General features: G+C 33.4%; 3 protein-coding genes across 4 annotated transcripts in view; all 3 read left to right on the top strand.

Moving 5' to 3' along the window:
- The first annotated feature begins 1,758 nt into the window (after positions 1 to 1,758).
- LOC149381419 (factor of DNA methylation 4-like) lies at positions 1,759 to 6,310 on the top strand. Its single transcript, XM_089601127.1, has 7 exons — positions 1,759 to 1,876; positions 3,202 to 4,238; positions 4,365 to 4,546; positions 4,684 to 4,752; positions 5,007 to 5,294; positions 5,466 to 5,678; positions 5,769 to 6,310. Exons 2-7 carry the CDS (start codon positions 3,209 to 3,211, stop codon positions 6,000 to 6,002), a joined length of 2,016 nt encoding a protein of 671 aa, XP_089457253.1. The 5' UTR covers positions 1,759 to 1,876; positions 3,202 to 3,208; the 3' UTR covers positions 6,003 to 6,310.
- The window catches only part of LOC149381417 (factor of DNA methylation 4-like), a 24,915-nt gene continuing 3,597 nt past the window's right edge, over positions 1,808 to 23,125 (top strand). Inside the window, exon 1 of the mRNA XM_089601128.1 lies at positions 1,808 to 1,876. The gene's annotated coding sequence lies outside the window, so the exon portion shown is untranslated. The remainder of the gene's footprint in view (positions 1,877 to 23,125) is intronic.
- Positions 10,961 to 15,607, top strand: LOC149381418 (inactive glucose-6-phosphate 1-dehydrogenase 4, chloroplastic-like). Of its 2 annotated transcripts, none has more exons than XM_089601131.1 (12): positions 10,961 to 11,187; positions 11,807 to 12,077; positions 12,189 to 12,355; positions 12,520 to 12,614; positions 12,819 to 12,933; positions 13,049 to 13,254; positions 13,594 to 13,702; positions 13,779 to 13,816; positions 13,885 to 14,005; positions 14,251 to 14,459; positions 14,863 to 15,063; positions 15,163 to 15,607. In XM_089601131.1, the coding sequence occupies exons 1-12, from the start codon at positions 11,122 to 11,124 to the stop codon at positions 15,398 to 15,400; spliced, it is 1,836 nt and encodes a 611-aa protein (XP_089457257.1). In that variant the 5' UTR covers positions 10,961 to 11,121; the 3' UTR covers positions 15,401 to 15,607. The 2 variants fall into 2 exon arrangements, with proteins under 2 accessions (XP_089457257.1, XP_089457255.1); XM_089601129.1 differs by having other exon boundaries at positions 12,183 to 12,355; positions 15,163 to 15,606.

Genomic DNA, 23,125 nt, shown 5'->3' with positions numbered 1-23,125 from the left:
TTAAACATGTAATTGAAGTCTATATTATATATTACGATAACTAGAAAATATATCACGTACGTATACATAAAATTAGTGAGTTTGAACTAGACTAACAAAATCAAACCAACAATTTGATTATTAAACACATTTTCACTTGTCATAGTTTACAAAAGAAGTAATCTTGATTTGGATTTCTTATAAGTCTATACTTATTTTCATTTTATATAAAGATAACGATAAGATGAAAATAATTAAGTTTATGGAAATCTTGATTAATTTTATTTATATAACGATAATGTTTGACTCAAATTATATTACACGTGTTTATTTGCTACTTAATATGAAAATTGAATAATTAAAATTTATTTGGATTGAAATTAATCAAAGATCAAAATTCAAATAATATATAATGTTAGATTTTCATGTTGTCGATAATAATAATAAATAGATTAGACAAATAATTTAAAATTTTGTTTTTCTTTTACAGTAATTAAATACCAACTGGCTCTACTTAGAGTATTTTAAGTTTACTGATAGGTAAAGCTAAGTAATATAAAGCTCAACCTCGCATTAGATAAGCTCTACTACTCAATAGAGCTGTTTTTATATTAATTTTTGCTCTTTGTAAACAAGGGATTGGATCGTGGAACATATGCAACCAAATATATCGATTTTGATTTAGCTGGAGTAGGCTTTGAAGATCTAAATGATGTTCAAATTCCATTATTTAAGAAGAAATTGATGGGTGTTGATTGAGCGGTAGAAATGTAAAATAATTTTACAAAGTTATAATGATTTAATGTATATTCCATATCTAATGCTTTACTCTTTATCTCTATTGCGTATTTGAACTATACTGCTCTATTGATTTAACTCTACATCGTATAAATAAACTCTACTAATCTACTGATCTATAGCGATTACACAGTCTCGGTAGAGTTTTACGTTCATCTTCAACATCCGAAAATAATTTCAAATCAGGGTTTTTGTGAACCATATATATATATATATATATATATATATGGTTATTAAGTTATATAGGCACACAGTTATAGTAAATTGTGATATAGCCCACATTTGATTAATTTCTTGTAAATAGTCAAGTTAACTTATTAACGGATTAGTAAAAGACTTATTTAACTCAGTCAAACATGTATAAAAAGTAGTTAATAGGCTGCCACGTATACAAGTTAGCTATTTACAAAGTATTTATTAAAGGTTGACTAATTTACAATTCCTATAGTTTAGGTGGCTTACGTAGCCAATTTTTTGATATATATATTCTTCTGGTTCAAATTTAACACAGCAAATAGATGTATCAAATTCTAAAATCTAAGAGACAAAATCTAATTTCTTTAATGAATTGTTTATCATCGATACAAAAACCTAGTTGGTTAAAAATTTGGGTTTCTCCTTCATCAATCTCCGACTATCGTCCGAGAAACAAACCGACCACCCTAAAAATTTTACAAATTTTGTCTTTTTTTTTTCCACCTTATAACTAGACTGGCCAGGTCTCTTTATTGGGCTTGGGCTGGTTAAAAAAAAAACCGCTCCGGCCAATACCGTAATGGGAAAGACTCCTCTGAAGCAAACAGCTATTAGAATTAGAAACGACGGAAAACAGTAATTTCGAACAAAAATTGATTACTGATTCGACAGAATTGGAGGGAAAGTATTTTCCTGAATAATATGAACGGAAAAAAAAATTAATAAATCGGAAAATAGAAATGCTTCCTGATTGGCCAGAGTATCTCCCCTTTTATTTCCTCTTGTCGTACCAAAAAGACCAGAACGCTACTCTGCCAATTCGTTTCTCTACAAACCCTAATCGCCATCGAAGAAGCTCGGCAGATACCGAGCCACCAGTGGTACTGAGTTCACTGTAAAACAGGTATTTGTTCTAGCTCACCTTCTTCATCTATCGAGTAAGGATTTTTCTTTTTCATTTGTGGTTGTTTATTTGCCGGTTTACTCATTGTCGATTTTTTTTTTTTCCCGCTGGAATGTAGTTCTCGATCATTTTTTTTAATACTTTTTTATTTATTTATTACTGGATCATCGGACTCGATGAGCCAGTCCACTTTTGAGGGAGTTGAACTGTTTTCTTAGCTGATGAGTCATTTTTTTTCTTCATATTAGTAGCATTTCTTATTAAGTGGAAATTACATGTTAAAGTATTGATTTGTGTTTTTGATAATCTTTTTTTGTTCACCTGAATTTTGGATTTAATCCGTTATTTATTTTACTATATGCTTTTTTCTCTTTAAGGTGTATTTGAAGGACACCAATAATGTGGGTCTATCAGATTATCATTCTTCTTCTTAAATTTAAGCCATATCCTCTTTTTAACAATAACTCATGCAGCAGAAAGCTTCAAATTCTCGATTGTGAAGCTCTTTATAACCGACCAAACCAAATCCTACTTTGAGCGTCTCAGGTTCTTCTTCGAGCGTCTGTGACCAATTATGTCGCAATCAAAATTTTCTTCCGGAGGTCCAATTGACCTGTCAACTTCTTATTTGAGCACCTCTGATTTTTCCGGGCTCACATAACCATCCTTTTTCCGGGCTCAATCCCTCTATTGGGATTGCGTGTTTTTTTCATGTTCGTTGAACTATAACTTTTCCTGTCCATGTTTCATGGTTTTCGTTTGTCTTAAATATCCAAGGTTTGCTAGTACTCATTTTACACTGATTTTACTGTGATTTACTCCAAAGAAGTTTATGATTGTAGCGGCATTAAAATTTGTTCTTGATGTTTTCATTTATTTTTGTTGTTGATTGGGAGCGATTTTTTTACTGTCATGGTCATTGCTTTTATATATATATATATATATATATATATATATATATTTGATACCACAACTTGTTATTTGTTGTGTTATGCTCAGGCTTTAGGTTGGGTTTTTTTTGTGAATTTTATATTATTTTTCATGATCAGATTCTTACAAATGTGTAACTACCAACTAGATGTTTGAGAAAATTCCCTGAAGAGACTAGAAATTTTCGTATTTATTTTGTTTTATAAGATCTTAATTATTTTACTGTTTTATTTGTATTATAGAAGTGGTCTAGATGATCAATGTGTTCACAAAAAGAAAAAAAAAAATCTGTACTTTTCTCGCTGTTTTTTTCGGGTGGGCAAGTTGATTTTGAAAGCAGACTGTTTGTATCTTAGTTTTGTTCACTACATTCTATGTTCTCTGCCGGATTTCAGATTTTCAATGTCGAGAATATCGGAAGAAGAGTTGAAGCAGGAATACTATGAACGGCTAAAGTATGAATCTGTTAGTATCACTCATCCTGATTCTGGTTATAGATGCCCATTCTGTTCTGAATCGACAAAGAAATACCATAGATCAAGGGAGCTTCTCAGGCATGCTCTGGGTATGAATGAAATCTCTGATAGAATAGATGTAAAAGAGAGAGCCAAGCACCGTGCACTCGCAAAGTATATTGAAAGGTACTACGTTGGGAGTTCGGAATCCACTCGAGAGCGTGACTCTCGAACGAAATCATCTCGAAGGTGCGACCCTCGATCGGAATCATCTCGTAAGTATGAACCTCGATTGGAGTCTCGTGAGCGCGAACCTCGATCGAAATCTCCTCGTAAGTGCAAACCCATTGCTCGTGAGCGCGAACCTCGATCGAAATCTCCTCGTAAGTGCAAACCCATTGCTCGTGATCACGAAGACATGTTTGTTTGGCCAATAACGGGTGTTTTGGCAAACATTAAGACTGAGATGAAGGACGGAAAACGTGTTGGAGAAAGTGGCTCTAAAATGAGAGATGATTTTATTCGAAAAGGGTTTAACCCGTTGAAGGTTGTTCCACACTGGGACCGTTTTGGTCATTCAGGATATGCAACGGTAGAATTTGACAAAGACTGGACCGGCTTTAAGAATGCTATAGCATTTGAAAAGAGTTTTGAAGCCGATAACAGTGGGAAGAGGGATTATAAAATGCGGAGGAGCAGTGGAGAGAAACTTTATGGATGGATTGCCCGAGAAGACGACTACAATGCGGGGAACATTGTTGGAATTCATCTTCGTAAGAATGGTGATTTGAAAACTGTCTCTGAAAAACAAGAAGAAGACAAACGAAAAGATTCGAAGCTAGTGTCCAAACTAAAAGACACCTTAGATGACAAGAATCTTCACGTCGAGGAATTCAGAAGCAAGTACAATGAAACTCTTTCAGCGATTCAGAAGGTGGTAGGTGAACGTGAAAGAATAGAATCTGCTCACAATGAAGGTATTTTTATTTGTTTATTAGTAACCTAGTTCTCTGTTTTAATCTCGGTCTTTCTTTCTTCCAATCGTTTTTCCCAACTGTTATATACTGCAAAGCTGGAACTGATTTTTATTTTTTAAATGTTAGAAATAAAAAAAATGCATCAGAGAGAACATGATACCTATAAGAGTATCATTTCGAAGCATGAAACAGTACGAAAGGATATGGAAAAACAGGAGAAAGAGCTTAGGCTACGAGAGAAGGAATTGCAACAACGAGAGTTCAAAAATGATAGTGAAAGCAAGAAGCTTCTTGAGGAAAAGAAAATGGTAAATTCAGTTTTACTCGTATGTGTATGTATATATATACATATATTGAAAACGAGATAAAACATTTTTTTTTAAATACAGTTGAAAGAGTTATGCATCACAACTTACTCATATATTCTTGCACCTTGCGATGTTAGATTGAGAGGGCTACGCAGGAGCAAAACAAGGCTGATGAAAAGATGATCAAGTTAGCAAAAGAACAACAGGTCTACTGTTTATTTTACTCTGCGATCTTTTTTCTTTATAAATATATGTATGTATGTATATATATATATATATATATATTTAAGAGACTACTGATATTATTAACAATAGGAAAAGAAAAAACAAAGAGCACTACTCGCACCAAATGCAAGCTCAGTACCAAAACAAATTCGAAAGAGCATTACACTGAAAATAAGCCCAGTGCTTTGCTCTTGTTTTAATTTACTATTTTTCTGTCTTTTGTGGACCATCACAGAGAGAAAAGGAGAAGCTGCATAAAGAAATTCTGGAACTGGAAAAGAAACTTGATTCAAAGCAAGCGTTGGAGCTCCAAATTGAGCGTTACAGAGGGGCTCTAGAAGTGATGAAACATATGGGCGGCGATGAGGACTTGGATGTCAAAAAACAGATGGATGATATCAAAGAAAAGCTCAAGGAAAAGGAAGAAGATTTGGAAGGTATAGAAGAACTTAACCAAGCTCTTATCATCAAGGAACGCCGAAGTAACGATGAACTCCAAGATGCTCGGAAAGAGCTCATCCATGTAAGCATAGGTTTTATCCCACAACTGTGCTTCTCTTTTGTTTGTATTTTCTCGCTAGTGACATGATGTCATGTTTTGGTTAAGCTTTTCTGAGTGCGATTTGATGTAATACTGTGCTGTTATAGTTTGTTGTATCTAATCATGCTTACAACCTTCTTAAACGCTTCACAGGGACTGCAGGATTCCAGCTCAGCCCGTGCCTTAATAGGCGTGAGAAGAATGGGAGATCTTGACCCGAAACCATTCGTCAACGCATGCAAAATGAAATTCCGCAAAGACGAAGTTGAAGAAAAAGCAATAGAGTCGTGTTCCAAATGGGATAGCCACCTCAGGGACCCGAGCTGGCACCCCTTCAAGGTCGTGGTTAAGAACGATAAAGCCGAGGTATTTGATCATCGCTTCATAACGTCTTGTAGATTTGAATCATACAAAAACAAAAACAAAAACTGCGCTGAACTCGGGTTTCTTGCGCAGGAAGCAATCGATGTCGGGGACGAAAAACTGAAGGAGGTGAAGAGCGAGCTGGGAGAGGAGGTTTACGAGGCTGTGGTCAAAGCTCTGAAGGAGATGAACGAGTACAATCCCAGCGGACGATATCCCGTTCCGGAGCTGTGGAACAAAGAAGAGAACAAAAGGGCAAAGCTGAAAGAGGGAGTGGAGTTCATACTGAGGAAGTGGAGAACGATGAAGCGGCTCAGGAAATACTGAGCCACTGGAATTTTTTTTACAGAAGATTGCTTGCTTGCTTGATTGGTGGTACAAAAATATTGCTACTTGATTAGTGGGATGGGATTAGTATTAACAACAGGGTATATAATTTACACCATTGGTATGTCTGTTTTGTTGGGCTAAAGCTGAAGAAATGTTGAGCTTTCCCTGTTAAAAATGAAGAGGATAGGAGGTTAGACTTGTAGACCAGAATTACTATTGCGCTTTATGAGTATTGATGGGAACGAACCAATCTATGTAAGGTTGTTCCGAATGGAAAACGTTTATATTAAGTAACTACACAGTATTGGTATTTGGCTTTTTTACTTGGTAATTAAGGCCCTTATTATATTGCGTTCAAGATATTTTGGATTTCCAAAACAGGTACTAGCGCCGCCGCTGAAGTTATAATGTGGAAATTTTTCAGGCAAAAGTTTTCTTTTCAAATTTAATATTCAATTACTGTATTTTGTTTACAATATTTTCCTTGGTTTTTTTTTTTTTTTTTTTTTTTTCTACCATTGCATATAGAACGAGGGAAAAATCTTCTCAAAATTATAGAAATGATGATTTTATAATGTGGAGTATTCTTCAAATTACCATTTTCAAATTTCTCAAACTTAATCAACATAGTGTAAAGGGCATTATTGGTATTATTAATTGGCTGTGACTCGTTTTTGTAAATCAGGTATTATTAATTTGGAGCGATCAAAATACAAATCAACCAACCGTGAGCAAAACGCCGCAATCATCTCGTCATTACCTCTTCCAGAGTTTAATATTGATGCGGCTTGGTCTTTTCTTACATCTTCAATTAAGAAACAAATATCTTGCAAATCAATCTAAATATTTACTCTATAAATTTAAATCAATATAAAAAATTATCTAACTAAAATATGTTCGTTGACTTTTTCTTTAGTAATAGATAATGATCCATTTTTAGAAAATAACTAAGTACACGACCAAAATATTATATGCAAGGAAAAATAAACAAAAATTTGGCCATATAAGCCTCTTAAACGTTGGTTATTGTGTTTTAGCAAACATTTAGTTAATTTTTGGTTAATGGCCAATCAGCCTACGTGGCATAAATTTTACCGAATATTTGTACTGAAATGCCCTTATTAATTGCGCTTTCAAATGTAAATTGAGACAGTTTAATTCGAAATTTGAAATGTACGCAAATGGAAAGTACATTTAGGTTAAACTCTTTTGGAAAGCAGTTATTGCTTTCCAGATTTCATAGATTATGTATAGCGGTTTTTTAGAGAAGTTGTATCTACTCGTGCATGGCAGATTAGATTACCAGTTATTTCGCAATATTTAGCAGTTATTATCTAAATTTTTAACATTATATTCGAATATACTGTAATTTGACGATAATGGTAATTTTCACGTTATCTGTTGTTAATTGATTTGTTAGCTTATTTACAATACAAATAACCTGTAAATGAATTTTGTCTTTATTGTCCATTAACATGTAATGGTAACGTATTGACTGTAAATTGATAAACAATTTATTCTCTCCATATTGCTGTAAAATAAGAACAACTATTAAATTCATTGTTATGCTTTGTAAATTGCCAATTTACAATACATACATATCATTTTACTTAACAATTATTAGTTGAAACGTGAAATGAAGTGAGTATATGGTATGTGTAAACATTAACAGAGAAAGCTAGTCATTAACTAAGCAGTTTCAATTTGTCATTAACTGGCCGATCTTCTTCTCCTCTGCCCGATCCTGCGGCGTCCTCGTCGCCCTCACCTCCGTCGCCGGAAACACACGCGCCGCCGCCTGCGACATGGTCGTCCACCTCCCCGTCCAGCGCGAGAGAAGATCTCGTCGTTGTACATCGAGAGAAGAGCGAGCGCCGACGAAGGAACGCCAGGGGACGGAGACCAGTCGCACGAATCGGGGGCGGCGATTGTCGGTCCGAGTCGTCGGGCGCCGTCGCCCGGAGAGGCGCGGGAGAGACAACCCTCCTCGTCGCAAGGCGTCACCGGGGCGGAGCAAACCCGGCCGTCGAACCAGTCTCCGTCGCGCAGATCTGGAGAGTGATCTGGTGCGCTCGCAGATCTGGAGAGTGAACCCGGCCGTCGAACCAGTCTCCGTCGCCCGATCTGGTGCGCTCGCTCGTGGTCGCTCGGTTCTGCACTTCCCAGCCTTCGCCGGACACGATCTCCTTCGCTCACGCCACCGATTGCTCCGACGCGGCTTGCTCCCAACCTTCGCCGGTTATCGGTTCCGTCGCGCGCACTCCCGGCGCGACTCTCTGTTTCTCTCAGTTTTTCTCTGCTAAGATTCATTTTTTATTTTTTTATTTTGGAAACAATCGGATTGATGGTTTCAATCAATAGTAATTTAATGACATTAATAATGTTTTATTTTTAGCAGGTTAATGGGCGGGAACGGTTGGGAGGTTATTTTGGTATTTTTATCTATGTAAATAAATTGCCGTGGCTATTAACAAAAAATTAACTAAACGTTGGCCAAATCCAAAATCTCTATAGCCGAGTGGCTTATATAGCTATATAACCCAAAAATAAAATATATTTTTTAAACATAGTAACGAATATTGTAAGTTAACAGAAAGGATGTCATAATGAGGATTAAATAAGTTAGAGGACGAAATATTTAAAATAAAAGTTCGAGGACGTAATAGTTAAACTTCTATAGTTAAGGGACTATTAATGCCAATTGCTCAGTGTTATATTATTCGATTTTGATTGACAAATCACTCACTTGTCTAAATTTTAGAAATAATAATCTCTATGATTACTATACCGTATTACCTTGCGTTCATAAAAAATACAACTACATTACCGCGTCAATAATGCAATTAAGGTGTGTAATCCGTATCCATAAGATAAAAAAGAATAAAAGAAAAAAAAAGTAATTAGGTAACTAAAACGTTTGAGATTGCTATATATCCAACTTTTCGTAAATTTAAGTAAATAGTCATAAAGTTGATCTAACCTTATCCTGAATTTTTATGCATTTCTTGGTTTGCCCATCTTTTTAAATTCGGATATTTTATTTAAAATTTGAATTTTTTTCGTTTCATTTCAAAATTTAAACAGTATATTCGGTTATTAATTTTGCAAATAAATTTTTCAAAATTTCAATAATCAAATTCTTTCATTTCTCGATCAAATCTTTAAAAAGAAAAGTCATTATCTCTCTCTCTCTCTCTCTCTCTCTCTCTCTCTCTCTCTCTCTCTCTCAAATTGCATTTGTTCAAGGCTCACTATCTGCAATCTTCTCTCGTCGCTCTTTATGTACAACTTTTTCATTTCGGGGAGTCGTCGGAGAAGTTGCAGAGATTCTCGTGTAGAGCGATGGTCCAAGAGTTCGTATAGGGAGCTCCGGCGGCTTTCGCCAAGGAAATAGAGAGGCTTTCGGCTAAGGAGTCTCTTCATCTCGCCATCAGTTTCTCTCAAGCTTTTTTTTTTTTTTTCCATTTTTGGTTATCGATGAATATTTTCTTAAGTTTTTTATGTTTGGTTTATAAAGGATTTGATTAATATCTCCGTGATTTTCCAGGTTTTGGATTTCTTTCCCTCTAGATTAGGATCAATGAGGTGGAGGGCGAGGGTCTCGGGATCCGACAAAGCCGGTTGCGATCTTCCCGACATATGATTGATGAGAAAATTGCGGGATCCGACGAGGCCGAGGCGGAGGAATGCGGGATCCGACAAGGCTGAGATGGAAGGCGAGGACTGCAGGATCCGATGAGGTCAAGGCCGGTTACGATCTTTCCAGCATAGGCCCATTGAAGATAGGCACGCCTCCATCGAGCGAATGACTGAGATCGTTACGGTCTTCTCGACATAGGCCCATTGAGTCTCTCTAGTCTAGAGTTTTGCATCGTCTGTAAATAGTTGTAAATTTATGCAAATAGTTATAATCAGTTGTATATAATAGTGTAAATATTTGTTTATTTTGCAATGAAAAAATCAATATATCGTAAATAGTCAACAGATTCAAATATTAACTGCAAAAATGTTTGTAAATTACAAGTTAATAATTGTAAATAGTCGTTAATATGCAATAATAAAAATTAATAACTGTAAACAGTCGTTAATATGCAACATCAAATTGTCTCAAAATATTTTAAAATCGTTTTAAATAATTATATGAAAAAAATAACTTTAAATAAAGATAATAACTGAATAGTCAACTGATTCCTTAAATTATGAAAGAAAAAAAATCTTGTGGAAGGTTTTTTTTTCATGTTTATCACAAATACTAGTTAGTATTCAGAATAAATTTTATTTAATTTTAAATTTGGAGAATTTTTTATTGAGAATTTTAATATAGTATTTCAGTCCTTTTGTGCGTATAAATATATAGACATAGTCATTTATTTAACATGCATTGATTATATAACAATGTGAAAGACCATAAAAGAAATGTATTGCTCGAAATCGGGGAGAAAGAAACAGCGAGTCATTGGGCGTGTTTGGCACAGCTTTTTTAAGCCTGTTTTTGCTGTTAGCAAAAACCAAACTGCAATCTTACTGTTTGGTAAAACAGTTTTTAGAAAAAATTTCAAAAACGATTTTAAAAATTGTACATGAGTCACAAAAGCTACGAATCTTAGCTTTTAGAAAAAGCGTTTTTGTATTTGATATAAAATTACTTTAATATCCCCACGTGATTATCCATAGCATTGTTAAATATTTATTTTATGTCTATTTTAGTCTTTTTACTGTAATATATTTATTTTACCAAACGCAAAATCAGTTTTTGTTACCAACAACAACTGTTTTATAAACAGCTTATCAAACACCTGTCAGTTTAAAAAAAAACAGTTTTTTCCAAAAACTGAATCTAAAAGCGTTTTTTTTTAAACAAAGTTATGCCAAACGATGCCATTATATTATTTCGCTTGATAAAATAGACAATTTTACTATGCAAGTGTCACTACTCACTAACCTTTTGTTTCCACTCGGATCTTTATTGCCTGCACTCAAAACCACACACCACTTTATACACTCGTCTTCACTAAACTTCGAGTTTGAGTTTGACATTCTCAAAACTCTTACCTTCTTAAACCCGATCATCCTTACCATGTAAGAAGAAGAAAGAAAAAAAAAGCAAAAGATTTCGATGGCGTACACAACGCGCGTTTCTTCTCTCTCTTACCGACCTCAGTTCAATGTCCATAGCTTTCCGGTCAGTTCTCTTTTCTACTTAGTTTCAAGTATGTTGATGTATCAATTCAGGAATCATATGTATTTGTTGTATATATAGGTTCGTTTGTTTTCTTTTGATGAGCTGAATTTTAGGGAAATAGTATCGAGAAGAATAGATAGCTTCAGCTGAGCTCAAAGTTCTTTTTTTTTTTTTTTTTTTTTAAATACAAAATTTATTCAAAAATATATAAAAGAGAATATATATATATATATATATATATATATATATATATATATATATATATATAGACTTTCTCTGCTAGTATGGTCATTTGGTATCCGAATTTAGAAGGAATTGACATTTTTCGTTAAAAAAAATATGTTTTCAAATGGAATTCATAAATGCTAATGTGTAAATTCTGTTTTCGATGGAACTTGATAAGTGCTAATATGTAAAATTATGCTCTCCAAAGGCATAAGTAAAGCTTCTCTTTTACATTTTTCTATGTTGCACCATGAAAAATTATTTGATCGTGAGTTGTACAGAACTACTCAATTTTGTTTCTGTTTTAGACTTTTAGTTCAGTTTCAAGAACTTGAAATTGGTCTGAGCAGTTCTTTAATTACACTCTGTAATTATTTTATATTTAAAATCTTAGGTTCAAGCAAAGAAATGTCAGCTGCGATCGGCTAATCTTGCTGTGCATTACGGAGGGGCTGCCAATTTCTGTCAAAAGTTCTGTGGTCTGAAACTATGGATAATCAAGAGCTTTAATAATATCCACGAGCACAAGAAAAAACCAACACCACTGGTGAATGAGTTCACAAGTATGAAAAATGAAGACAAAGAGAGCGCATCAGATCACACAGAAACGACTTCACCACTCAAAGAGCAAGTCTCTGATCCATTAACGCCAAAGTTAGGACAGGGTTTGTGCAATTAAACTACCTTTTGCACTTGCTTCTTTTTTTTTTTCTTCGTATTATAGTCTGGTTCCGAATATGCTTGACATATTTTTCGGTGTTTCTGTGAAGTGTCAGTTCCGCTGGAAACTCCAACACCTTTTCCTCAAACACGGTTCGCCATGAGTGACGGTTCTTGTGGGCCCCCTCTCTGCATAGCTGTCATCGGAGCAACGGGTGAGTTGGCGAGGAGGAAGATTTTTCCGGCACTCTTTGCTCTTTATGTCAGCGGATCTCTTCCCGAGGTGAGATATCATCAATAGTTTTTTTTTTCTCACCAAAAAATTGATTTCATGGTGTGCAATGCTGTTTTTATTTTTAGATAAACTGTTTGATTACATGAAGTTTCGAATCGCTTGTTTTTTTTTTTTTTTAATTTCTACTATTATTATATATTTTTTTATTGCAGAATATTGCTGTATTCGGATATTCAAGAAACGATTTGACAGACGAAGATTTAAGATCTATAATAGCTTCAACTCTGACTTGCCGCGTTGACCATCAGTACGAGCTTTTTAGATCCTATGATCATTGTTCTGTTTACTACCGGTCCTAAAAATTCCCATTTAGCAACGTTCGTTTGTTAGAGATAATGGTAGTAGGATATTTTTTTTTCGGGTTTACAACATCCTCATATGATCCTAATTTTATTGTGTTTGTAGTATAGGGGATCTATAACCCAGACTAATCTCTTTAAACGAATTTCAGACAAGACTGCGGGGACAAAATGGAAGCTTTCCTGAAAAGAACATACTACATCAATGGCGGTAATGACAACAAAGTAGGGATGTCGAAGCTCAATGTTTTGATGGACGAGATTGAGGTCCGACATTACAGATTCTAGACCCTGAGAAACTTTCCTTTGTCTTCTTTCTTCTTTATCAGGTCTTATAGTTAAAAGTTATAATCTCAGCCATGTAACAGCCTATTTGCCTCAGGGAGGATCAGAAGCGAACAGGATTTTTTATCTCTCGGTGCCGCACGAAGCACTCATAGACGTTGCCACTTGTCTCGCCGACTATGCTCAGACCTCGAAGGGATGGAACCGCATCATAATAGAGAAGCCGTTCGGCTTCAACGCGTTGTCGTCTACTCGATTGACATTGTCACTTGTTTCCAAGTTCGAGGAGAACCAAATATACAGGTCTTATTTTCCAAGTTTCAAATTTTCAGCAAAGTAGACAAAGTACGTTGTCAAATATTTTTTGACACCGATATTAAAATTTTTGACAATTATTATAAGCAATTTACCACTTTCATAAATATTAATCCTAAGATTATTTTTTTTTTAAACATGATTATTGCACATTTTGGCTATTCTTCTAATCTTAGACCAACCTTGGCTATTTTGCAAATCCTTAACTTTAAATCGGCTATTTAGCTAAATCACCCTTTTACGAGTTCAAATTTCCGGCTTCTGACACCAACGAATGAGCATTCATTTTGCGGGCCTGTGTTGATATAATGATGAATCTTGATTCAGGATTGATCATCTCTTGGGAAGGAACCTTATTGAAAATCTGACCGTTCTGAGATTTTCCAATCTAGTCTTCGAGCCACTTTGGAGTTATAAATATATAAAAAATGTGCAGGTATGGACTTAGCAGTTTCACGCGTTTATTATTTATGATATTTCTGTTTACTGTGAATCACCGAATCGTATTGCAGATTGTGCTGTCGGAAGACTTGGGTGCGCAAGCAGCAAGGTAAATAAAGAGGTGTAATAGCTCTTCGAGTCTTCGAGCCAAAATTTCTCACTGTCAATTTTTTGCAGGTATTTCGATGGTTATGGAATAATCAGAGACATAGTACACAGCCATATATTCCAAACAATAGCGCTGCTTGCCATGGAACCACCGACAAGTCTTCACGGCGAAGATATTCGTAATGAAAAGGTTTCAACCATGCCTCTTTTCATACACAATTTTACAAGTTGGTTTTCCATTTGATTTCAACTTTTGATATTCTTTGATAAAACAATAGGAAGTACAAGATAAACGGGTATCTCTTCCAAAGTCCTAAGCCTTTCCTCCAGTCTATAATTATTGATCTCCAAATAATTACTTCTAACCTCTGTTCATAGATAACGTATTACTAATTATTCTATGATCTACCGATTTTCCCTCTGTCGTTTTTCCAGGTCAAAGTTTTGAGGTCGATGCGGAAACTGGGACCGAGCGATGTGATTCTCGGGCAGTACAAAGCAAGCAAAAGCTCGGAGGAAAAGGTAGCTGTATATACAAACACGCTGACTCCCACATACTTCGCTGCTGCAATGTATATCGACAATGCTCGCTGGGATGGCGTGCCTTTTCTAGTCAAGACTGGAATCGGGCTTATCGAACACAGGTTCAATCTTTTTCTCTTTTCTTTTTTACTTGCGCTCCAAGAAAATAACTATATGCTTTTGTTTTGAGACGAATTAGGGGGGGAATATATTATGTGTATAGTTGAAACTCGCAATCCCTGCTACCTGTTTTAGGCTTGAAAATATTCTAATAGCAATTACGGGAGTATTTGAAACTTACTGGACTTAACACACAAATAGGTACTAATATGATTGCACCAAATCAGCCTATAATTCGAATGGTAGGTCAATCTTTCATATGGATAAAATTACAAATTACCCTTGTGATAATATCAAAATTCTAATAGTCAGAAATTAATCGTCGGGAAGGTTTCTTATCTCGACCGAAATTCAGATGATAGTTTACAAAATGTGTTTGTAAACTAGATAAAAAAAAAAACGCAGGGTGGAGATCCGAATTCAGTTCCGTCGCGTCCCTGGAAATATATATCGGGAGCATATGGGACACGCCGTCGACTCCGCCAACAACGAGCTCATACTTCGTGACGCCCCCGATGAAGCCATCCTCATCAAAGTCAACAACAAGATTCCTGGTCTCGGCTTACACTTGGATTCTCCCGAGCTCAACTTACTTTACAAGGACAAGTAAGATCAATTATATATATATATATATATATATATATATATATATATATATTTGTCATGGTTTGTTCTTGAGCCGACGAGTGAGTGGTTGGGTTGCAGGTACAGCGTGGATGTCCCGGATTCATACGAGCAACTCGTTCTCGACGCCATAGACGGAGACAACCATCTCTTCATGAGGAGCGACGAGGTTTCGGCCGCGTGGAACATTCTCGCTCCGGTTCTTCACGAGATAGACAAGGACAACATAGCGCCGGAGCTGTACGAGCTTGGAGGCCGGGGTCCGATCGGGGCCTACTATTTGTGGGCGGAGCACGGGGTTCGATGGGTAGATGACTAACTGAACCCCTTTTTTTGTTTGATTTGATTTGATAGGGCTTCAAAATGCATGAAACTTGAGAGTTTGAATACCGTGAATATGTGGTAGGAGGACGATATTTTTATGTTTCCAATAAGTTATATATTGAGGCCCCCTGAGGACGTTGGGATTTTGGGACAGATTTGAGAATTTGAATTGAATTAGTGTTTATATGTGTCTGTGTTATATGCTTCCCGCTGCCGAGCTCTGCCCTGGAGTAGAAAAAAAGTCTCGAGAGATTAAAAAAGCGTGCTCTGTTCGAAGATGTTTGGAAGCACATTTTGTATTTGGGCTGGAAAATCGAGCATTCAAAGGAGAACGGAATCGCTAGAAAACAGTACACCCCACCAGGTGGAAAATGTTTGTACTCTCTGATTGAAGTGTGCAATCACTTGACCACATCCACCGCCGATCTACTTTCTTCACCCTCCGGAGATGAACCTTTGGCCTCTTGAAGAATCACGGGAGAGCCGAAACCCAAATATTAGTCCTCAAGCTGCACCGTTCCCTGCTTGGAACCCATACACGGATTATTGCCGGAATGTGGATACTGTTGCTCCCAGAATATATAGTAATCTTGGACCAAAAGTAAAGGCACAACTTTTGGCATATGGATGGATTATCAGCAAATGTAAGCGTACCTCTCGAATAAAGTTCATCCTTGGAAGTAAGGGTGCTTCTACTGGCAATGCACAAACCTACTCGAAAGCGTTATCAGAAGAGGCTTCCCTAGGTCTTTGGAATGTGAAGGTCAAAGGGATTCGGAAAGAGATAGTTATTTATATGATTTTGCACCTCATTTGTTTCAATCGCAAATAAACATGCGCGCCGAAAGAGATGTTGCGCAAAATGGTCCCGTGAAGAGCGGCTCTCGGAGTCAACCAAAGTGTCGAAATTCAACATCATCAACAGCCATCAAACCGAAAGTTGCAGAGGATGAAACGCGGCGGACTTGTGTTTTGAGGTCAAGCAAACGTGTCTGAGATGTGGTTATACCGAGTTCATCCCACAGGAATGCACTGAGTGTACTCTCTTGGCTGATAGACAACGGTTCAATACTGCTGAGAACGGAAGTACGTTGCTTCAGCAGAAAGAATAAGCGCAATTCGGTGTAGCTGTTGCATGAAGATATTTACTTTGAGTGGCTTTGTAGTCCATGCTGGCAAAAAAAAATCGCCGCAAAGCCGCGGCCAATATATTTTTGGATGATGGCCAGTCTATATTCGATTGCGTGAAGTTCTCCGTCTCTAAGAGAAAAAGCTTCGCAACTGAATCGCACGATAAAATGAAGAGCGAGTGAACAAGTGTTTTAAATATCGTCGGTAACCAACGATATCAAGTCGATATACCAGAAAATGGAGACTCTCGGTATTTAAATGGCTATAACAGCCTAACTACAGACTATACCATTGTAAATATCGATGAACAAAAAAGAAGTCATTTGCGCAAGAAATTTGCAGAGAAAGCCGCGGCAAGTTTACATTGTGTGTGTATATTGTTTGTGACAATTTCATAAACAACTTGTTTAAAGATGATAACTCCCTAAATGCCTCAAATTTTATAAAATCTATATATACCTTATTTATTTTTAAACTACTAATAAAATTTAAATAAACTAATTTAATAAATAAATAAAATTTAATATCTCATCTATATGCAAGTGTGTATACATCATTTATATGGTATAAAAATAAGTTTGTATTTTAATTATACAAATTATTTGAACATATAGAATTTGAATTTTCTTAACATATATACTAAATTTATAGCATTTGTATTTAGAGACACACCCCACCCACACGCGCGCGCGCGCGCGCGCGCGCACACACACATATATATATATATATATATATATATATATTGAGTTTTTATAATTATGTTTTGTTATAGATTATTTGTCGATATATTAGTCTATAAGCGATATATCATCGAAATATCATCGGTAAAATTGGTAGTCAATATTGAAATTGTTATAGGATATCAATCGATATATCCATCGGTATTCGATATATTAGTAAAATTAGAACATCGGTATTGATATCGATATCAATATTTTAATCCAAAGGATAACAAATTGAATGGATTGAATAAAGACTTGTTAAATAGTTAATTACTCATTTGTAATTAAGTCTTTCACTTTATTTATTTTTTAAGTATAATATAAAATTTGAAGTCTATATATAGCTAAAATTTATATATTTCAAATAAACACATTTTTTTAATAGATTATTTTGAAATACCCAATTTTTGTTGGCTACCCCAACTTCTATGGATATAATTTTTTTTAAAAATTCCACAATAGTTTTATCGCAATTTCCACATTGGAATATTTTATTTTCGAGACCCCTGCAAAATATTGGCCACCAAGATTTCAATTAATTTTGGTTCAAATGGAGGTAAGTATGACTGGCGGTAGAAATGAAGTAAATTTTATATCAATTCAAATCGAGTTTCAGACGGATGAAGTTAAATAACGCACATTCTTAGACCATCTCCAATGTAGATGCAAATTGCATCCACGTTTAGAGAATTTGCTTCAACTAAGAAGCAAATTTTGATGCATTATATCTATTTGCATCTCTTTGCAATAGTGGTGATTCAATATAGATCATCACTATTCATAGATGCATAAATTTTATTTAATATAAATTTTATTAATAATTTTGAAATTGACCCTAATTTGAATTTGTAGTTACAACTTTGTCCCTAATGTATATATTTATAATAAGATTGCTTAAATTATTAATTGAATATAAATATTTACATATATATATTTTTAAATACATCAATTCAAATATAGCTCACACATTGAAAAAATTAAAACTACTAGAATTAAGTCACACCACTACATATATAATTGAAATAAAAATAACAAAGACATTAATTTTTTTTTTAAAACAACTACAATCAAGCCACAATACTATTACATAGACAATTTCATAAAAACAACAAAGACATAAAAAAAATGAAAAGCTTAAAGACAATCTTTATAATCTCATTCTACTCAGACTTATATGAAAATCTAGCTAGTAGTGTGAAAAATCACCCTTTCATAGTGTTTTGGTTTATGTATTTTGTTGTGGGGTGTATGTTTTTTATTATTAAGAAATGAAATGCTTTAGTTTATGTAGTTTCTTATCAATCAATAAATTCGTATGTTTTATGTAATAGAGAAATAAATTTTTTTTATTTCATGCGTTTTTGTACATAAAAGACATATAAATTTGGTGATATGAAAAAAAATAATTATTTTAGGCAAATTTATAAAATATAAAAATACTAGAGGCTTAAAATTATAATTATAAGAAAATTAAAATGAGAAGAATATATGCCCAAAAAAAATTTTAAGCAGATGTAAAATAGAGATGAGTAGAGCTATAAAACACTATTTACTGATATAAAAATGAATTTTGGATAAAAAAAAAATTGCATTTACGTATTGGAGAAGCTCTCAGTGTGAAGTCAAATGAGTAAGGAGAATTGTTTAAATAAAGATAGTGGGAATCAGACGGCTCATTCATATAAAATATCCTTACTGGTATAAGTATTCACACTGTAATCTCAATAATATATTTAACGACCTTTTGAAGTCAAGCTACTCAACATTAAGTAATAAGCCAAGCACAAATTGTTTTGGCTAGCTTCTGCACTTTATTTTGTTTTATTCCTTTGAGAAAGATCACGGAATAAGTATAGAACCCAAATTTCATTTAGCGAATGTTGGACACTAGGAAATCAATCATTCATATTCATAGAATAAATAAAAGTTGCCAGTGTCACTATTCTTTTTTTTTTTTTTTAAATCTTCTCCAAAAAGTCCAATATGGATTTTTTTATTTTCTTCACATTTATTCGTATTATTATATATAAACGAAAAGACACGCTCTTTTTCACAAATTACTATTCATCTACGGTATTTTTCCATTTAATTTTTCATAATTACATAAATACCATAAATGTTATAATCCTTTAAAGCTGTTAAAATTACACAAATGTCATGTCATTGAGTATCTTAAAACCTTATCAGACTTCTATAATTATAAACCGAAGAATCTGATATAAAAAATTACAAACTGATGAAAATCCAAACTGTTCGACAATTTTGCCGCAGATAAAAAGTTCCAGAGGTGTCTTTTGATATGGGCATAAAAAAAATTATTATTTTTATAATTCAAGTTATTAGAGATATGATATATTTGTATAATTGTTTGTAAAGCTTTCCAAGTTAGTTAACAAAGGATGATAGAGTATGTATCTCTTTACTCTATAGAAGTGCATCTCAAATGGAGGCGCTATTAATTCCTCATTTTAAGAGTTTAGAGGCCTCTAATGAAAACTCTGATAGTTTTATACTTTTATAGTGTACTTTTAAATTTTGGGCCTTTAAAAATTGTTAAGTTATTATCTTTTAGTCCTATATTTTGTATAAATTGTTAAAATTGACACCAATTTTCAAAATTTAATTATAAAGTTTATTGGGAAAATTATACAATATTTCCATTTGAAACTAATTGATTAGCAAATAGCCAAAGTTTTAAATTTTTAAGAAAATAGCTAAAGTTATGTTGTCAAAAAAATTTTGACACCAATATTAAATTTTTTATGATTATTATAACCAATTTATCACTTCAAAAAAAAAAAATTAATCATAGGTTCAAAAAAAAGTTGAAGCTTGTTTATTGCGCATTTAGGCTATTTCATTAATTTTAGACAAACTTTACCTATTTTGTAAATTCATTACTTTAAATTGGCTATTTAGCAAAATTCTTCTATTTTGTACAAGATAAACATTTTTAATTTAATAATTTGATATATTTACTAGTTTACGAATAAAAAAACATAACACATGCTATTAATATCAAAATTTAAATTAACATTTTTTATTATTATTTGTGTGTAATTTTATATTTTTATCTGTGTTTTACTAAAATGTAACTCCATATTGTGTATGTTTTATTATTATTTACACGAAAGCATAACTCGGTTTTAACTATTAAAGAATAATATTTAGAGACAAATTTGAGGGTCCCAATTGTAGTAGAGAGCCTTTAAACTTTTATTTTGAAGGGATGACCCTCAAAAAGAGGATCCCATTGAAATTGCCCTAAGTGATAATTCGTTTTTAGAAAGAAAAAAAAATGCATGTGGTCTTCCTAAGTTTTGAAATGTAACATATATGATTAGTTTGATTTTATGAAAATACTAACATGTGGCAAAATTTACAAAAATTAAACATATTGTTTATCGACAATATTTGTATATCATTCACAAAATAAAAAAAAAATTGAAATTTCTTATATTTTTACTAATATAAAAAAAAACGATTTTTTGTTTACCAACATTTTTTGTCGAAATTATGATATCTTTCTCAGCGATAAATTGTTTCAAAAAACTGAAAAATCGATTATTAATAAGACATATACATACGTGTTAAATTTTCTATAGAAATCGTATTATCTTGTAGGGCTCAAAATTATATTTGGTATGATGTAATGTTTTTGTTTTTATTATTAAGAAGCATTAAAAAGATTGATACCTTTCTCTGGAAATTTGAGCAACCAATAATGTTATGACATAATATTTAGATATTAATGTATGCATGTTCTATCTATCTATATAAAATCATCTCCAACCCACTTTATAATGGAGTAGGAAGTGACAAAATGCATCCGATTCAACCTGATTTCTCATGCTATTATAGAATGAGTGAATAGCAAACTCCAAATATGAAGTTTTATTATTCATTTCACTCTATTTTGGAGTGGAATGTTAATAATATTTAGATAATTTAACTAATTACAAAACGACCTCAAAAAGTTATTGTATTTTAACATTTATTATGTAATTATATTAATTTATCACAAAATTATTTCATGTTATTCTATTTTGGTATGAACATCAACCAAAAGTAGTAATTAAATTACATGGCATATATACAAATTAAAACCCTAAAAAAGAAAGTGCTAAACATAATAAATTATAAAGTCAAATGCAAACAATATATGATAGACCTAATACATTACAAAGTCAAGTGCAAACGCATTGATATATAATGTGTAGAAAAATATATTAATGAATAAGACTAAATAATAAAAAAATTTATGTTTACTTTTTTTTTTTTTGTTATCTATAGTTTATGTTTTTTTATATGTAAGTTCTAATTAGTATTTTATTATGATACACTTCACTTTATAATTGTTTGCCAAGTATTTAAATTTTATATGAAATGTGTGTTTATTTTACTAAAAAAAATATTACTTTGTATTTATTGGAGAGTCACATAATCATTTAAATTTGTATAATATGTAAAAATTTATATAGTATGGTTGGATACAAAAGATACAAGTTAAATATATATGAACTATAATGTAATAACTAATAAATTAAAATTATCAAAATATTAGAGAAAATATGGAATATATATTTTTTGGTAACCCGGAAGTTCTCATGAAATGTTGATATCTTGGTGATGTCCTTCTTGTCCCACTACTAAGGATGAACACCAAATAACCACAAGTTGAGAATCAACACTATATACTAAAAAAATATCTTAGTAGGATTTAAGTGTAGGCATAAGTGAACAATGGAGACCTAAAATCAAAATTTCAAGCCTCTAAAAATCACTTATGAACTCACAGCAAGCCAAGAGAGAGTAGAGAGAAAAGGAAAGCCGAACAATCCAAAATAGAACCAGATTGAAAGCTCTTTTCTCTCTCATGTGGTGATATAAATAAGTTGCATTATATACTATTTTGCTCAAGGTGCATGTATTCGCCCAAACATACCCCCTCAAGACAGGATTTTTTATGCGGTCGCTCATCGTAGGCTGAATCTCAATAATTATACTTGATATCTGTTTAGAGTTTTTGTACTCTGATATTATGTGAAAATATCATATGTACTATGAATGTCATCTCAAAATCAAATGGTAATAAAATAAGTAAGCTATGACTTTTACCTTGCTAGTATTCATTTTCAATACCGTATTCTAACATGTGAATATCAACTTGGTGAGATTGACAAACATTGGTAGGTTTAATTTACGAAAAAAGAAATAAACTATGTCTGCTTTTGCGTGAGTTGAATATTTGTAAACATCATCCCGAGCATTGGAAGGAAATGAAAATACCACTTCCGTTAGAACGTTTTCCACTATTTAGCGGGAGTGGAAATTCAGTTTGGCAATTCTTAGCCTTCCAGAGATTAACAGAAATGGTATTTCCGTTATGCTTATTGGTATTCCGTGCTTCCAATAACTTTCAATTATATAATTAAAAAAAATGAAAATAATGTCAGCTCTTAGATGAAAATAATATCAACGGTTCATAATTTTTTAAATTAAAAAATAACAATACCAATGGCTAACGAAAATTAGCAAAAAAAACATGTCTTCCGATAGCTTTCTTCTATTTCCAAAATATTATTGGAAGAATTTCTTCCAATATCGTTAGCCACGAATGTTAGATCCAAATATCACGGGTGAAATTCATCACCTAATTCCTTGACCGAATCATGTTGAATAAATAAGAAAGCCTAAATCAATAGCGGAAACGTACCTGATGAATCCATGACGGTTGGTCTTCTAGAGTAATACGTATACCCTAGAGAGCCTTTTGTTTCTCTCTTGTTTCACTCTGACGACGTGATATCAGAAAGTGACAAGATATTACGTGTGACCTAGGGACCAGTCGTATTTATAGGCAACCA

The sequence above is a fragment of the Urtica dioica genome, chromosome 11, assembly GCF_054948205.1.
Source record: "Urtica dioica subsp. dioica isolate 48M chromosome 11, U.dioica_male_clone48M_v1_H2, whole genome shotgun sequence".
NCBI lineage: Eukaryota > Viridiplantae > Streptophyta > Magnoliopsida > Rosales > Urticaceae > Urtica > Urtica dioica.
This window is presented reverse-complemented; position numbering and strand designations above follow the sequence as displayed.

What these genes read in the sequence shown, in the direction of transcription:
- LOC149381418 (XM_089601129.1), top strand. Translation starts at nt 11,122, where the DNA reads ATGGCGTACACAACGCGCGTTTCTTCTCTCTCTTACCGACCTCAGTTC. An exon ending in ACTTGCCGCGTTGACCATCA is followed by an intron (nt 12,615 to 12,818) that starts GTACGAGCTTTT and finishes AACGAATTTCAG; the next exon opens with ACAAGACTGCGGGGACAAAA. An exon ending in AACTTACTTTACAAGGACAA is followed by an intron (nt 15,064 to 15,162) that starts GTAAGATCAATT and finishes GTTGGGTTGCAG; the next exon opens with GTACAGCGTGGATGTCCCGG.
- LOC149381419 (XM_089601127.1), top strand. Translation starts at nt 3,209, where the DNA reads ATGTCGAGAATATCGGAAGAAGAGTTGAAGCAGGAATACTATGAACGG. An exon ending in AGAATCTGCTCACAATGAAG is followed by an intron (nt 4,239 to 4,364) that starts GTATTTTTATTT and finishes TTTAAATGTTAG; the next exon opens with AAATAAAAAAAATGCATCAG. An exon ending in TTAAGAACGATAAAGCCGAG is followed by an intron (nt 5,679 to 5,768) that starts GTATTTGATCAT and finishes TTTCTTGCGCAG; the next exon opens with GAAGCAATCGATGTCGGGGA.